The 18,015-nt window shown below is 37.2% G+C and overlaps 1 protein-coding gene across 1 annotated transcript in view; it reads right to left on the bottom strand.

Annotated features, from left to right (window-relative positions):
- Positions 1 to 385: 385 nt before the first annotated feature.
- The window catches only part of LOC139134793 (CD151 antigen-like), a 43,260-nt gene continuing 25,630 nt past the window's right edge, over positions 386 to 18,015 (bottom strand). Inside the window, exons 3-8 of the mRNA XM_070701855.1 lie at positions 9,941 to 10,132; positions 9,387 to 9,461; positions 8,498 to 8,602; positions 7,858 to 8,013; positions 6,342 to 6,425; positions 386 to 5,653 (exon numbers count right to left, since the gene is read on the bottom strand). Coding sequence (XP_070557956.1) covers positions 5,588 to 5,653; positions 6,342 to 6,425; positions 7,858 to 8,013; positions 8,498 to 8,602; positions 9,387 to 9,461; positions 9,941 to 10,132 — 678 coding nt within the window. The 3' untranslated portion in view covers positions 386 to 5,587. The remainder of the gene's footprint in view (positions 5,654 to 6,341; positions 6,426 to 7,857; positions 8,014 to 8,497; positions 8,603 to 9,386; positions 9,462 to 9,940; positions 10,133 to 18,015) is intronic.

The raw sequence follows: 18,015 nt of genomic DNA, 5'->3' as shown, positions 1-18,015 counted from the left end.
CCCCGTCTGGGGCTGTGCAGATTTTTTGTTGATAAATATTGCTTCTCCAAAAATTTGAAATGGATGTCAAGCAATTGTGAAGCAAGTTCAGCATTTGATGCATGTTCCTTGTCCACCAGTTTTGTAGCTTTCCAATCACTACAAAGGCAAAATTTTGTCACATTAACTTTGGTCGTGTGCCTTTGTTAATGTGAAGCTACTACAAGTTTCAGTACAGTTGTCATTCAAAAAGTTTGGATTATGCACAAGGGATATATTGTGCATAGCAACAGACCTGTTGTTACATATCCCATACACACAGCCATAGACGGAACTACCCCCTCCCTTTAAACAAAGCACTAATTTCGCTTTCATGATTTTGAAAAAAAATACAAAATTACTTGAGTACATTGTACAAACTTTATTAAAGTTCAATTCATAATTTTAAGTGTATGACAATATGAGAAAACTGCACAAATAGATGACAGAGAAACAGTAGAGCAAGGGAAAATATGAAAGAGCAAATACAATTTGTTAGCCATGATTCTAATAAAGAGAAAATGAGAGTATTTTGCAAAACAGGCAAATTAGATTATTATTGCTAATACAATTGCAACAAATTTGCATGTTTGCATATTTATTTGAGTTCTTCATATTATTTTGGCCTCTAATGGACATGAAAATTTATTTTAACCCTTTGAGTGCTGTTTTTCCCAACAAAATTTTAGTGCAACATTTTACCAATTTTTATGAACTTTTCTGTAATTTTTCTGATAATTTTGGACAAAATGAACACAATATTTCATCAGCCACAGTTTTTATCAAAATTTTGGCAAAAATCTGACAAAAATTGACTGAGGTATATTTTATAAGGGCGACAAAAATTGACTTTGGCGCTCAAAGGGTTAATTCTCCTAGTGTGAAAAGAAAGACAAATTTGTCTTCTCGTTCATAAATAACAGTTCTAAATATGTGTAAAAAAACAAGAATAGTTGGGTAGACAAATTTCAACCTCTACAGTTCACCCCCCAAAAAAAGACTGGTTAACATTGGCAGCACAGTATCATGAGGTTTCTTTTCCTTTGAAAATACATGTGAAAATTCTGAACCAATATTGAAAACCTCCTTTTACTCAAAAAGGACTGTAGTTGTTACTTTTTGATGATGTTTTCATAACTTTTATTTTGTGTGTCGATTGGAAAGTCTTGTTCTACTCTGCAAAGCATGCTGAAACATCCACTTTTATAGTGGCTGGTAAATGGAGCATCTACAGGAGTAAAACGCAGTAATATTTATAACATATGAAAATTCCAGTCTGGACCAGAATTTCCTTGTCAACAATAACAAGGCAGTTTACATATGCACAATGCTGAGTTGACAAGCTGAAAACTGTCTATCTCAACATGCTTTGGGGAGATAGAACAAGAAACTGTAGTTGACATAAAACCAAAAAGGGTGAAAACAAAATCAACAAAATCAAGAAACGACATACAACATGTATACATGTAAAATGCAGTGTTATAGTTTGCAGTTGAATTCTAGTCCAGTATCCCTTTTATACAAAACATTTGATAGGTACTGGTAGTCTATGAAAGGATAATCTTTCAGATCTTCTAAAGAGAAATCTACCTCAGGGCAAATTGTAACCTCGTTGTCTTTGGAATGATAAATGTCAAGATGTTGAAATTACAAATGCAACAACAGATTTTTCTGTGACATCAGACATTTTCCTGTTTTACACACTTCAATAAAAAACCCACTCTAACATAGTTTTGATTGTAATCATACATTGAAAATTTCTTTGCCAAAAAACTGCATAAGGTACCACTACACATTCTGATCTGTAGACCATAGTTTTGAAAATCACGGCAACTGCAGTAAAAACATCAGTATCGTATTGTATTAAAATGATGCTACCAACCTAAGTGATCTTTATCATAACTGTTCACAGCACTGCATTTTAAAAACTTTTGGTGTGAAAGTGCTTTTGGTACAGCTCGATTATTTGTTTACCAAATAGTGACAGTGAAACAGTCTGTAGATCTCTTTGATGTATAGATATTTAACAGATTTATTCCTTTGGTATCATTACTTTCCACATAAATCTTGCAATATCAATGGTTTTACATCCAGTGCTATGTGAGTTATTACTCATAATACTCGTACTACCGAAAAAGACACATCTTGCATTTAGTAATCTAATCTTGCCATAAAAACAATGTACAATCTTTCTTCCTTTTTTATGTTTTTTCTACTGATGAAAAATGGATTAAAGCATATGAAACAGGGGTGTTATGGCTTTGGGTCAGTTTTGAAGTGAAAAAATACAATGAAATATGCAACAAACTAAGTGTTGCTTCTAGACAGCTATGATATACATTTCTAAACACTATAATATCATTGTTTGGTTGTTGTTCACAGAGGTAAAACTAGTGTCGAACTTATAAACATGAAAGTCTCCATTACAAACTAATTTATGGGTAAAACAAAAACTTTATATAAGAAAATTATCATAATTTTGTACTTGCTATACAAAATATAAAATACCTCTTAAAATATGTAGCAAAACACTGTTACTTTTTAAAAATTCCACAACTTTACAACTGCAAGGATGTGTTTGAGTTGATGAAAAAAAAAATCTTCACTGATTTCCTGTCTTTATGGGGCAAGTTAATGTGCATAACGTTATGCAAAAATTCAAAGCTTTACTTAAATTTTCATTTGCCATTTTTTGCAATTTCCACCATCATTAGCATAATGCAACTACCATCCTGCACTGAGTATCATAATCATTTGCATATCAACATGTTCAGTTGTCTCACTTTGTACGATCTTTGCCCCATGTAACGTAAATCAGTCTTTAAACTAAAAGATTCTGCCATATGTGGGTGCTCTGGTGACCTTCGACCCTGAACAAGGGTCAGAGTTCACAGAGCACCAGCACATGGCTGAATTTTACAGAAGAGACCCCTAAATTTAGGTACAAAAGGTATGTTTTGTGTCTTCAAGGACATATACCTTTGAGCATGCAACACTTTGCTATCACAGAAATTTAGACACACATTTATCAAAAGTATCAAAAACTTACAAAAGTTTTTGACTCAATACAAAAGTATTAAGGCATTCCAATGCAGTGAAAACAATAGAGCATACGACCTGACTGAACTCACTACCCTGACTATCTGGTACTTGGAAAGCAATTGCTTGTTTGACCCCATGAAATGAAAACACAACACTACACAGTGGCATTACTTTTAATTTTTGTCAAGATAATGAAGGAAATAAATATAAACGTGATGTTAGCCTCTTTACATTATCTGGCATACAAGAAATGGCATTACAAAATACAAGTATACCTGCGGTACTCTGAGTAAACGCATAAAAAGAGTTAAAATATAACACTGAATGGCACTGCAATGTATGAAGAAGTTACCAGTATTTTCTTGACTACCGAGAGAACAATATACCGAAAGACAAAAACTATTACAAAGACATTTTTTGAACTTCACACTCCAGCCACAAATGAAACAGGCCTATCTTATGTAAATATTGGATCTAATTCCACACATCAACAGCACACACAGTTGTTGTGAGAAATATTTTATAGGGGCAACACTGTTTTCATATTTACAAGAAAGCAAATTTTGACATTTGTACTTCAAGTGTAAAAACAAAGACTGAAGCACACTGCTTTGACTAGATGTACACACTGGGAGGCACAGTCAATGGGATGAAAAGTTTACCCTTGAACTCTACGATAAATGGTAGTACACTGATAGTATACAAGGAAAAAATTGAAAGAATGATAGGAGTCATAAGAATGATTTTTGAACAATTCTGTGTATAAAATAACTTGAACATTAGTAAAAATTAATGACTAAAAAAACGTGTGAGTACAGAACAGTGTGAAGCTTTGGCTGGTAGATTATAATTGGAAAATATCCCTATTTGAATTTTTATTTGGGACCTGTTATTACCAAATTTCTAATGTCTACAAAAGCTACTTTGTTTCAATTATGGGACATTATTGGCCATCTTAAAGTGTCATACGCAATTATTCAAATATTCTAAAAAGTGACAGAGATGGATTACTCCATTTGATATGAGGGGTGGAACAGTGAGACGTAGCCTCTTAGAAAACTTTAGCACCAATGAATTGTGACTTTACTGAATGCTGTGGCTGTGAGGGGAAGTGTCACAGACTTTTAAAGTTCAGGCCTTTTTGTCGATCAACTATATCTGTCAACTGATTACTGAAGACTTCAAACTCTCCCTGCGACCTGGCGCTGTGCTGTAACAACCGCAATACTTTCAGAGGATAGAAACTTAAGCAATTCACAGATCGATGAAATATTTTTACCGTCTGGTCATTACTGGTACATTTTTTACTGACTCATGCAAATTTGGCAAAGTTTAATGTACATGGGCATTGGAAAAAGTTACTTCAGCAGTCAGCACTGGCAAATGTTCTAATTGGTCAACAAAGCCTTGTGACATGGCAAACGACCAATCGGAGCATTTTTGATTTGGTGGTAACAATGATATGCAAATTTGAATTTTTTTTATGCAATTCACTATGCTTTATGATTGTCAAATACATCGGTGAATATTGCCAATGCATTCTCACTCAAAAACTATATTTTTTGTAAACTTCAAAAAAAATTTATACAATTGCTAACAGTGCACTTGCTTTTCATATCAAGTAGATGTGACTGATTATGTTCGGATAAATTTGTTATTGATATGTATCTTTGCCAGAAATTGAAATTCTGGAAGACACTAAAGTATGCTCTAATTAATGAATATAAAATATTGACGTAGACGCCATACCTGTCTCCAATTATATTCTCAAATGATTCATTCAAGAACCACAAAATGAAATTGTAGTCAGGGTTTGGGACTTCCCTTGCCTCTCACAAAGACCAAAGTTATTGTCCCCCTAGCTTATTGAACATGTACACCATGGGTGCCTTTATGAAACTATCATCGACTGTAAACTATCTATTATGCATATGCAAAAGAACTACGAAGTAAAAACTCTCTGCCAGTGACAGTGAAATCTGCACCATTAATTTGAATTGGTTAATAATTTACATTCTATATACATATACATCTGCTCCACAAATATTATATGCACACTATGTGGAAAGATTGTGCAATTATGCAAAGTACATACACAAGACTATCCAATAGCACTACACTGTCTATACACTTGCTCCTGATCCCCCAAGGAAGGGCCTGCATTTGTACATTTGCTCTATACTGCCCTCTAGGTCAGCTCTGCTATAAATTGGCCATCAGTCTACTGAGGCAATATAGACATGTTATATTACCCTCTTCTGCATTCCCGAAACTGGCAAAAATGATACACTGCCCTCTATGTCCACTCCACACAATATGATATTATGACTCTCTATGGTTAGATGGGTAATACAAAAATTTTCTGGTTTTGAGGTAAATTCATTCAGGGCAAGAAGTGTGGGGACAAAATCTTACACAGCCCAACAAAAACTGATACATTTTATGTTAATACTTTTGCAACAGAAAGAAGAACTTTCTGTTCATTCCCAAGTTTTTATAACAGAATTCTTGCATACAAAACATCATTCTATACGTATTTTTCTTCTGCCTTTAGCTGTGAGTAGAGACAGAGGGCAAAGATGACACCAAAAACCTACAGGATTGAAAAAAATAGAGATTTGTTGTAGAAATCAATTTTTTAATATATTTTCTGGCATGGTAATGATCACAAAAAACATCACCAAAGGCCTTGATCATTTGAGTAGCCTGAATTAAAGTAGAACATGTTTTGGGAACAGACATTTGGACTCTCAAATTTTTACAATTCCTTTCTCATCTACAACTTGTGTGGGCTCACTTTGAAGCTCTTGGAGTAAATAAAGTTTTACTTTTGTGAAAATCACAAATATAATTTTTTACATGGAGTTATGACAGGGATAGCGGCCATTTTGAATTTCACACATCAGTAAATTTGGGGTAATTTGTTTCAATAGAACACAATTTGCACAGTGTCTCCCAAGTTTTGTTCTCGATTAAGAAAGATAATGGTTGAAAGTTTCCTTGAGTAAGGTTTGAGCAAAAGTTTAATCTTTCAATCTTGAACCACATACTAATTTAACGCTGATGTTCATAGACCTGATCTAGAAAGAGTATAAAGCAGCATGGTTTTGACTTGAAGGCAAAATAGCTTGCATGAAGAAACACAAAAACAATTTTTAAAATGGGAAATTTTCTATAATCAGAAAACTGCCTTACTGAAAGATCGAACTTTGCTGAAACACTAAGTGAGCCTTCAGTGGTGCACTTGTTATGACAGAATGTGTAAATTTTACCAATCTTACCTGGATACAAGCGATTCCGATACCCACACCTCCAAGGATAATGAGATGCCGTTGTAAGAAATCCTGTAGACTCTTGATGCATCCCTGGTGGCAAAACACAGTGATACAAATTATGAAATATAAATACTCTGTCGAAACCTGACTAACCCTAAGTGTTCAAGTTTTTAAAATGGCGGGGAGCTTTACATGTTTGCTGTTTTTTTCCACTATTTTTGTTTTGAATGTCATATATAATTTCTTGTTCTACTTTCAAAGTATTTGAGATACCGTACACAGTGTTCAGCTTATCAGCTAAGCCTGTACACTCAGTGTGATAGTTTTTGGACAGGGTAGTGAATTTCGGCCAAAGCCGTTTCATAAATGACGAGCACTACGAAATCTTATTATCATACCTTTCGAAACTTTATTGTGTTTATCCTCAAACTGTTAACACCGACAGAAGTGGCATTTAGGGGGTCAAAGTTGCCAAATTTTTTACCCATGTTGAGTGCGTAGTAATCGGACTGCTATCGCAGTAATCGGACGTCGTATTTGGAATATGATTATAGGGGCTAAATACTGATATTTTGAAACTTCGAACCCCGATTTTCAATTTCGATGTGTTTAGAAAACTATATGGAAATATTTCGTGATAATTAGTTACGTTTAATCCATGGACGACGCAACTATATTTCGATGTGTATAGCGCTTAGATATCGGACACGGGCTGTCTCTGTGTGTTGCGTTCGACACCTTGTATCGTACGGTGTGGCTAACTTCGCCAAGTTTGTAGCCCGAAATAGCTTCTACCGAAAAAAACCTATCCAAAACGGGACAGCAGCGTCACCTGACTTAATATGCGGTAGCATGACTTGTAAAACGCTATCAATACGGAGCGAAGTGAGTACAATGAACAGCATGTCATTAAATGTCCGAAAACTGAGGTCGTCCGAAAACTGTCACTCTGAGTGTACTCATGTAGACTGTATTCATATTGTTTACAAGTAAATTTTGTTTGGTTCTAGAATTCAAGTGTCAACAATAACAGTATTTTAAAATATAAAGATGCTGTGTTGACAAGCCACATAGCCACTACAAGTGTTCCAATAAAAGTTACCATAAGTAGGTCGCAAGTTGGCATTGAAATATTAAGGTAGAACGTGCCTCGGGGACAGATATTCAGACTCTCAAACTTTTACAATTCTTTTCTGATCTACCACTTGTGGGGGTTCATTTTGAAACTCTTGGAAGAAGAAAACCTTTTACCAGCTTAGTCTTTCAAAAATCAAAAATTTTATTTTTCTCCATAGAGTTAACACAGGGATGGCGGCCATTTTGAATTTCAAATATCGGTAAATCTCGGGTAATTTATTTCTCTAGTACTAAAATTTGCACAGTGACCCCTGATTTTTATTCTTCATTTTGAAAGAGAATGGTTGAAAGACTTCTTAAGGAAAGTTTGAGCAAAAGTTTAAGTTTTTCACTTTCAAGGTGCATACTACCTTAAGGAATGCCCAAAGTAGGCAATTTTACTTACAATGCGATAGATGTTTGAAGGGTGGTCTCGGACAGCACAGAAATTGCTCTCTGTCTTACAGCAACTATCAGGAGTACTTCTGTTGTAGGACAGTCCCTGCAGCTGCCAATTGCTCCATCCCCAGTCATGGTACAAGTGAGCTCCACAACAATTGAACTGTGTGGTTGAAATGAGCAGTGTTATGATGACAAAACAGTATTACTGTTGTGGAAGGGGGCTTAGAAGACACATAGAAGATACAAGTAGGGCTTATCCATATATGGGTGAACTCCCTATTTCCCCTTCCCAGTGTAATGTCAATAATACCGTTGTGATGCACGTACAAATGAAACGTGGTAATTCACATTGAGACATAATTTCGCCATCCTATAGGTGCAACACACTAGTGAATACTGATGTACTTGTATAACAACGAATGTATTCATGACTTACAAACCATACTCTGTACCATTTTCCTGATATTGATACTGACCAAAAAGACCATCAAACACAGAGTGACTTCTACACATCAGCAAACCTTACAAATTTTGTCACTGTAATGTACTTCTAAAATGAAAATATTAAGTCATTTTTCTTAAGATTGTCATACTTCTTTTGGAAACAAATCTTGACACAGTGCATGGCTGTTTCCTTGACTTACATTTCTGTGCATCTCATCCACTGCATTGGTGAGCTTTTCATGGCCATCTATCCCATAATACTGCGACAATGTACTGTTCAGATTGTTCTCAAGTTCACTTTCCAGCTGCAAGGTAACAATACACATACAATTTTTTACTATTTGGTCTAACACTTGTTGAGGCTTATTTTGAAACTTACGGAGTAAATGTTTTCACTGGCTTATTTTTGTGAAAATCATTTTGTATTTTGGATGTCAGGAAATATTGGGTACCTTTTCTCTCAAATCTTGTACACTGACCACTGATTTTTGTTCTTCATTACAAAAGGGAATTGTTTGAAGTCTATTACGGAAAGTTTCTGCAAAAATTTGAGGCTTTCAATTTTGAGGCCTGTAGGTTCTACTCTACATTGGAACTGAATAACACTTCTTTGTTCTTCCAGGAAACCCTGGTTCTTGCATATCGGCTTCACAGTGTCGCTGTCAACCATAGGGCTATACCAAAGTTAAGGTAGAACACACCTTGGGGACAGACGTTCGGACTCTCAAACTTTTACAATTCTATTCTGATATACCACATGTGGGGGTTCATTTTAAAGCTCTTCGTGAAAGAAAACTTATCACCGGCTTACTTTTTCGAAATTCGAAAATTTTTATTTTTCTCCATAGAGTAAACACGGGGATGGCAGCCATTTTGAATTTCTAATATCGGTAAATCTTGGGTAATTTGTTTCTCTGGAACCAAAATTTGCACAGTGACCCCCTATTTTTTTCTTGATTTTGAAAGAGAATGATTAAAAGATTCCTTGAGGAAAGTTAAAGCAAAAGTTTAAGTCTTTCACTTTCGAGGTGCATACTACCTTAAGGCTGTCCAAAACTGGCTGTTTTAGTGGAGACAGCAGTGGCTTACCTCATTGCGATAGACGTATGCCAGGATTCCAACTACGAGCTCCATCACAAGAATGATCAGCAACAAACTGGTGTACTGTGAAGAAACAAGAAATTAGTTGATTTCCAAGTGTGACAATGATACAGTGCATTTGAGGAAAATTTAAGGATGGCAATTGAATCAGAATCTCTTTAAAGGCACATTAAGTGTAGTGGTACATAATTGGAGGAAAGTCTATTTCTGAACAAAACAGCGCCCTCAGTAGTTCAAAAAGACAAACTGTCACTCTGCCCATACCTTCAATGGGCATTCTATCACCGTACTTATACAACACACCAACAACAACTATTTGCACTGTGTTGTGGATTACATTCAAGTGCTTTTACATCCGGTGGTGTCCAAATTTACACATTCCCCTCCCGGCAATACTTATTTAAACAATACTTTAACGCGTGCATGCTGACAGTATGAATGTCATAAGTGGTTGAAACTGAATTCCTTGGAAACCACAGTTTAATTTCGACTACTTTTTCCACACAGGATAAAATTTCGCTGAAACACAAACTGCTGCCTACCAGTACGAGACAAAGCTTCTGCTCTTGAACAGCTCCGCAGCATCCCAGAGTTCCAACGATCATGACGCAGATACCGGTGACCAACAAGAGATACGTCGTGGCTTCGTATGTGCTGGAGCTCAAGACGGCAACGTAATGGCTCTTGTCAACAAGGGTCCAGATACCAATGGCTAACATTCCAGCCCCTGCAAGCTATTAATGTACAAAATGTTTAGCAAGAATTTTCACACTTAACGGCAGAATAAGTGAATGACTGATACAAACCAACTTTGTCCACACAAGTTGTGAAAATAACATGCGATAATCTAAACACATCTTCTGTTTGGCAGGACAATTAACCTAAATTAGAATGTTTTGATCCTATGAACAAATTTAATGTTATTCGAATATGATGATATTTCACTGGCTAAATTTACAAGAGTCGCCCATTACAAAGAACTTCTGTAACTTACAGAAATTGATGAAAGGGCACAACCTCATCATGAAAACTGAAGTCATGATTTATAAATTACTTCGTTCATACAGGCAAAATTGAACGTTTCAGCGACTTTATTTGTGATTTGTAAACACAGGGGATTAATAGTTTGGGTCCGCTCGTGTCCATACTCACAAAATTAAGCCATTGTTTGATATTTAAGACGTCTTAATGCGCCCTCTCGAGTTCAAAAGGTGTGTATGGCCAAGCATACTGCATAACAAGATGGCTGAAACGAACGACGTCGTACTGGCTGTAAAGAATGTGAAGAGGCTCCCCACCAAACTATCCAAAATGTTTTTGTGTCGAGTTTGTGTTTTATTCGTTTCTAAATTGTGTTCCTACATTCTTATCCGATTGTTTGTGTTAATAAAAATGTTTGTTTCGCCTCGCCATAAGCTTTCCTCACACAAACAAAACATTACCGTCCACACTAATCCAAACTTCCCTACAAATATCCGAGGCGAAACAAACATTTTTATTAACACAAACAATCGGATAAGAATGTAGGAACACATTTTAAAACGAATCAAACACAAACTTAATGACTCAATCGAATATTTTTGTTCCCAATTAATAAATCATATAGACAATCTCAATTCTCGGTTTATGGCAATTTTGTCGACTGATAAAAGTCTTTTCATCTTCAACATTCCATTCTAATTTCACCTACGGTATATAATATCCTAACCTCCTGTGACTTTCCTTCTAAACGTTGATTTGCCTTGTGCACCAAAGAGATGCTGTATTTTATGCCAAACGATGAAAAAATATGTGAAGAAATAACCATGTATCAGTCAGTACGGCAGGCGAAACCCGGACGGCCATACCGATTGGAGACAGAGCAGAGTAGATCGAAACGCAAACGGGGTGTTATTATAGGAAAGGCGGTGACTTATTTTACAGCTGAATAAAATGCTGTCTCTGGTTGTGTAAGTCTGTTGATCGAAATATATATTTGTTCCCAGTTGATTAATCATGGGGGATGGCAGTCTCGATCTCCCCTTTATGGTTCGATATTTACTGACTCGTTCCCTCTCATTTTTGTCAATCAATGAAAGCATTTTCGTCTTCCATATTCAATATTACTTTGACCGATGTTACATCCTGACCTATACTGTCATTAGTTTTGACCAACGTACAAAGATATTGCCCATGCGTCCGGCTGATGAGATGTTTTGCAAAACGGTGAAGAAATGGGGGCCCGGGAGACATCGATGTCAGTCTTTCCGGACTGTTTACATGTAGCTAATAGGGGATATCAAAGGAGATGAATCAGTTAGTTGAATAAAACATAACTTTTCGGACTTATTTTATGTCAATTTTGTCAATGTCGGACTTTTGATTCAAGAGAAACCAGAATCACCTACAGAGATGTCTGTATTAAACACGACGAACAATTGGGAATAGTTTGTTTGCTACTGTCGGTCTCAGTCGTGGTGTCTCTCCCATAAAATTTCGAAGCTATAGGTCTACACTTGTCGTTTCGATTCACAGGTAGCGGTACAACCGATGACCAGATATTGTACTGTTCTTAAAACTAGTCTAAGCAATTTTACGACACTGCACTATTTGCCATCGTGTCTCCCCGTGAACGTCCTTGAATCTATGGACGTGACCATTGTTTTACTGCGCCCATTAGAGTGTAAACCCCTGTTCGTTACCAGCAGAATACTTTTTAAAGTTCTGTACATCAGTGTACACTGTGTGTATAAGCCCTAAACCTAGTTTAATTCAATTATGGAAAGGTATTAAAGAATAAAGGGTCTTACAGTTGCTAAAATTGCGAGAAAAACGGCACTTTTTACTCAAATAGTCCTATTCACAAGCTCTATGTTTTAAATCACGTCCATGGTGTGCTGTTGATTTTCATTCTTTCGTGCAATTTCATTCGCTTGAAGCAATTATCCTTTCATTTGACTGCTCTGTGGGACTCTTCTGAATATGTGTTTTGGATAAAAAGAACTCTACAGTGAAAGACATAAACTTCGACGGTGATAGGTATACAATATCGGTTCTCGACGGTGATAGGTATACAATATCGGTTCGATGTGTGAAGATATACAGATTACAAGTTATTTTAGAAGTTCTCAAAACCAGTAAAAATAATTCTGCGCGCCACTTATGATAATTTCTTCTTGTGAACGTCCTTGAATCCGTGACCGCGACCATTGTTTTTGAAGTGTTCGACGGTGGATGATCGGTAGATTAATGAAGATATATGTTACTGAACTATCGTGTGATTGTTTAATAGCATGGTTAGGTAATAGACGGTGTAGTCTGTAGAGGCGATACGGCGAAATTCCACGGCCCAAGGGAGCGTACATCGCATGGTTTCTTACAACGAACCATAGACAGAGCCGTCGGTTTCCATAGCTACTACGTGAAATCCGGCCTCACCGATGTCCCGGGCCGATGTCCCTGTCCTGATTCGGAGAACAACTTTCAAGCTGCGTGTTGAGGTTCAGATGTCCGATTTTTTCATATTCAAAAGGCTTATTGATTTACAGAGAACGCCCGTCTTGTTTTTAGCTTTAACTTAGCGCAAGATGGCAATTGAAAATTCAAAGCCAAATAGCCAGTGGGAAAAAATAGACGACTCGCTCTCACCAGCGGTCGAGGTCGCAATGAAAAAAAAATCGAAGTCTCTGAAATCGGTATCATTGCTCCGCCATGTTTATTGTTGGTTGTACGGCCAGTTTAAAGTCACAGACTTTCTTCAAGGTAAAGTTCATATAATTGCCATACCGCGAAGTTCCCTGTGCATTTCAATATGTCTATTTGGAAGCAAAAGCGCCACGGACATTCGATCGATGGTGATGAACTTTCTCCAGGGCGTGACATGTCACCAGTTACGAACTTTACCGGTTTTCGATACGAAATATGCAATATATTATCAGCGTTGTTCACGTTGTGTTTTGAGTTTGATATGGAATATAACAGGAAAACACTAACAATTAGAGTGACGATAGAGACCATGCCCGATACGGAAAAATTGACATCAACTACTTGCAATGAGCAGTGACCTGAAACTTCAGACTGATATATAAATGTCGACAATATAAAACATTGAAATGCCGGAGAGAGAGAGGGAGAGAGAGGTTTACGCGGTCGCGACTGATTATACTCTTTCGGATATGACTTCGGTGTAGACGATACACAGACATCGAAAATGTACACCTACTTTCCAGAAATTCGACTAATCTTATAATAAAGAGTGGAACAAATCCAAAAGTGTTGGTGGAAGTAAATCTTCAGATGTTGGTTTTCTAAAGTTAGATACTACTTACAGAAATATGGTCGTCATAGTCTTCTTTTAAAAACTATTATCTTCAACACCACGTTTCTTATGATCGGTGATGTCATTTTTTATTATTTTTACAAACTTTCAATGCATCAAACGCTATAAGACTATCTCATCTGCCTGTCAAGGAGTTACAATATATTTCCAAGGGCTGGCACACGATGTCAACTTACGTGTCGTCCGTCGAGCGGCCGGTGGCAGTCTCACAGATTGTTCCGTTTGTAATCGCGGCCACTTTGATTTTGATGAGACACCAACGTGCGTTTGAGGTTTTTTTGTTACGAAATTTGTCGACCTCACAAAATTTCACAGTCCATGCTTTGAAGCAGTCTCAACATGGCAAAAATGTCTCGCTTAAATTTCATCCTCGTCGTTCCAATTAAATTCGACCACTAAATTATTTCGGCAGTTTTAATTTCCTATTAATTCAACGTTTTTCAAATCGTAATGAATTTTTTCTGGTCGAATTGATAGGGTTTTGGTATCAAGCTTATCTCTTCGTCGGACCAGTATACCGCGAGATGTAGTACTGTGTTCGGCAGCCATGGCGAAAGTCAATATTGTATATTGGTTGTTGTTGTTTTATGTTACAAATACCTGTCGCGTGAGGGCGTTTGAAACGCTTCTGAAGCGGCTCAGTCTGTCCACACAGCGATTTGCGGATAGAGTTAATCCCTACAACGGCTCTGGTCGGGCCGACTAAACCGTCTCAAATCTGAAACGCTTCAGAACCATTTCGGAGTGTCCACACATAACTTTCTGTGTCAGTATTGGCCCAGAACCGTTTCAGAGACGTTTCAATGGCCTGTGTATGAACGGCATAAATAAGTAACAGCCAACAGTCTTGTTGACATTATTGAAATCTGTGGATTAAGGTAGAATGCGCCTCAGCGACAGATATTCAGACTCTCAAACTTTTACAATTCTTTTCTGATCTACTACTTATGGGGTCTCATTTAAAGCTCTTGAAGTAAGAAAAACTTTTACTGTCCTATTTTTATAAAAATCGATTTTTTTTTTTTTTTTTTTTTTTTTTTTTTTATTTTTTTTTCATAGAGTTTACACAGGGATGGCAGCCATTTTGAATTCAAATATCTGTAAATCTTGGATAATTTGTTTCTCTAGTACTAAAATTTGAACGGTGACCTGATTTTCATCATTGATTTTGAAAGGGAATGGTTGAAAGATTCCTTGAGGAAAGTTTGAGCAAAAGTTCAAGTCTATCACTTTCGAGGCGCACACTACCTTAAGATGAGCAAATAATCCATTTGATTGGATGTGACGTCAACACTGCTGGCTCTGTTCAACCTTCCACACATTACATCAGCCATATGTTGATGACAGGACTTCATAACTCTGATAAGTAACTTATTCTCAAAGGTCTATGGCTTAAGACATTCAGGTCATGCTGTTTTCATCACTTGTTTATTCTCTTCACTGCCTGAGCCCTGATGACCTTTTCTGAACTGCATATTTTTGAATGAACTAGGTCACGGGGGCCAATCTATTTTTGGGGAGTGAATGGTATATCCAGGGTTAAACATCAGTGAAGGCATCATATTATATGAGTCTGGTGTTTATGTATCCTTAAAGGTCAAGGGTCAAATGCATAAGACATGCCAAGGACGGAAAGAATATATATCATGGACATAACAAGAACATTCAAAGTTTGTGGGACATGACTTGAAACTACCATTCTACAGTGAAAAGCAAACATTTTCTTAAAATGAAGTCATCATTTGCCTTTGTTTTGAGATTTGTTCAACCCTATCTATTTTCCATGACATACATACATTCATGTATTCTATCTCAGCAAAAGTATTGAATACATTAAGTTTAAAGTAGAATGCGCCTCAGGGACAGATATTCAGACTCTTAAAGGCGGAGCCTCCCTTTAAAAGGGCGCCAACCTATGGCGGCGTTCATTGTGTAAGTGGACACCAAACAGGCAACATGAGGGCACACGCTCCAGAAAATGCCAATTTTTAGTTTTTTCCGACCGCAAAAACGCTGACAGACTGCCAAGCGGTCAGCACAAAGCTGCTGCCGATCGAACTCTGTGGTTATATTCAAATTCTAACATGACTGGAAGACGTTTTTTAAGGAAATTCGAGTGTGGTGCTGGGGAATAAATGACCGTTGGCAATTTGAACCGACCGTCAATCAAACGGTTATATAAGCTCTATTTGCAGGATTAGCAAAAGGTGACAAAAGATTGAAATCAGTTTGTGTAATTAATGTTATAGAAATCAAACATCATACTGGCCATGTGTTTGACTGGGAGGAGAACTCCACTAATGCGAAAACCTGGGATTGAAAAGTGCGGCTTTAAATTTCTGCAATACTTTTCTGATCTACCACTTGTGGTGGCTAACGCTTTTGAAGTAAGAAGAACAAGTCATCGTTGATGACACAGTCCCCGCTTGTCCATTTTGTTATAATCTTTGGTGTCTAGGTAGCTGTGGTCTAGGTAGCTGTGGAATGACATTGATGCAACGGGTGCATCAGGCCTGTGACTTGCATAATAAAGTAATCTGAGGAACGTTCAATAAATGACTCATCTCTGCCGGTAATGACCACTGAAGGAACTTTTGATTACATCACACATAACAATGCCCTCACTGCCTCTAGTGTCATGACGGCACATACTATAAACATGGTTTGGTGGAATTTTCGAAATGGTATGGGATCGGGTATGTTGTTGTAATCAGCCATTTCGGATCATACCGGTATAATGAAACAAATTAATGTGCACAAGAATGCAGCCATAGTGTTTTATCTTCGTATCACGTTTGAACAAAATCAGCTAGTCCATCTAGGGACAGTGACCTCTATGTTTATGTTTCAAAGACATAAAAAAATCACACCAAAATTGAAATCAAATGGCTGTCTATTGACCATATGGATCATAGCACAAAATTAGTACACATGCATATGTATGCCATAGTACTTTATCTTTGTACCAAGTCTCAACAACATTGGTTAAGGAATATTTGCATATGATTAAACCTCAAAGACATGAAAAAATCCAAAAATGACCATCTGGCAGCGATATTGGAAAAAAATGACAACCTGGCAGACATATTGGAACATGTCACAAAGTAAACTGGCATGTATGTGTATGCCATAGTGCTTGATCTTTGTGCCAAGTTTGGACAAAATGGGTGTAATGACCTTTGAATTACGCTTCAAAGACATGCAAAATTCCAACAAAATGGCAGTTCTGCAGCCATATTGGATCCTATCGCAAGGTTAATTGATACATGCATATGTATGCCATAGTGCTTTGCCTTTGTGCCAAGTTTGAACAAAATCGGTTCAAGGATGTTTGAGTTATGGTTCAAAGACATGAAAAAATTGCAAAAAAATGGCCACCTGTCGGCCATATTGGATCATATCACGAAATAAATTGGTGTTCATATGAAGGGCATAATGTTTTGCTTTTGTGCCAAATTTGAACAGAATCAGTTCAAGGATGTCTGAGTTATGGTTCAAAGACATGAAAAATCGCAACAAAATGGCCGCCTCACGCCCATATTGGATCATATCACAATATAATTCAATATGCATATGTAGGCCATAGTGTTATGCCTTTGTGCCAAGTTTGAACAGAATCGGTTCAAGGATGTTTGAGTTATGGTTCAAAGACACGAAAAATCGCAAACAAAATGGCCGCCTCGCGCCCATATTGGATCGTATCGCAATATAATTCAACATGCATATGTAGGCCATAGTGTTATGCCTTTGTGCCAAGTTTGAAAAGAATCTGTTCAAGGATGTCTGAATTATGGTCCAAAGACATGAAAAATCGCAACAAAATGGCCGCCTCGTGCCCATATTGGATCGTATCGCAAAATAATTTGACAAGGATATGAAAGCAATAGTGTTATGCCTTTGTGCCAAGTTTGAACAGAATCTGCTCAAGGATGTCTGAGTTATGGTCCAAAGACATGAAAAATCGCAACAAAATGGCCGCCTCGCGCCCATATTGGATCGTATCACAAATAAATCGACGTGCATCTGTAGGTCATAGTGCTATGCCTTTGTGCCAAGTTTGAACAAAATTGGTTCAATAGTGTCTGAGAAACTGTTGATGACGGACGGACGGACGGACGGACGGACGGACGCACAGACGGGACCCAATCTATAAGTCCCCGCCGGACTTCGTCCGCGGGGACTAATAATCACCATCTTAGTTTTTTGGAAATCAAGCATTTGACCTTTCCCCACAGAGTTAAATGTAAGGCAGGGATGCGGCCATTTTGAATTTCAAATATCGGTAAATTTTTGGTAATT

This window comes from Ptychodera flava, chromosome 1 (assembly GCF_041260155.1).
Source record: "Ptychodera flava strain L36383 chromosome 1, AS_Pfla_20210202, whole genome shotgun sequence".
Lineage (NCBI taxonomy): Eukaryota > Metazoa > Hemichordata > Enteropneusta > Ptychoderidae > Ptychodera > Ptychodera flava.
Note: the sequence above shows the minus strand (reverse complement) of the source record. Positions and strands in the feature narration are given on the sequence as shown.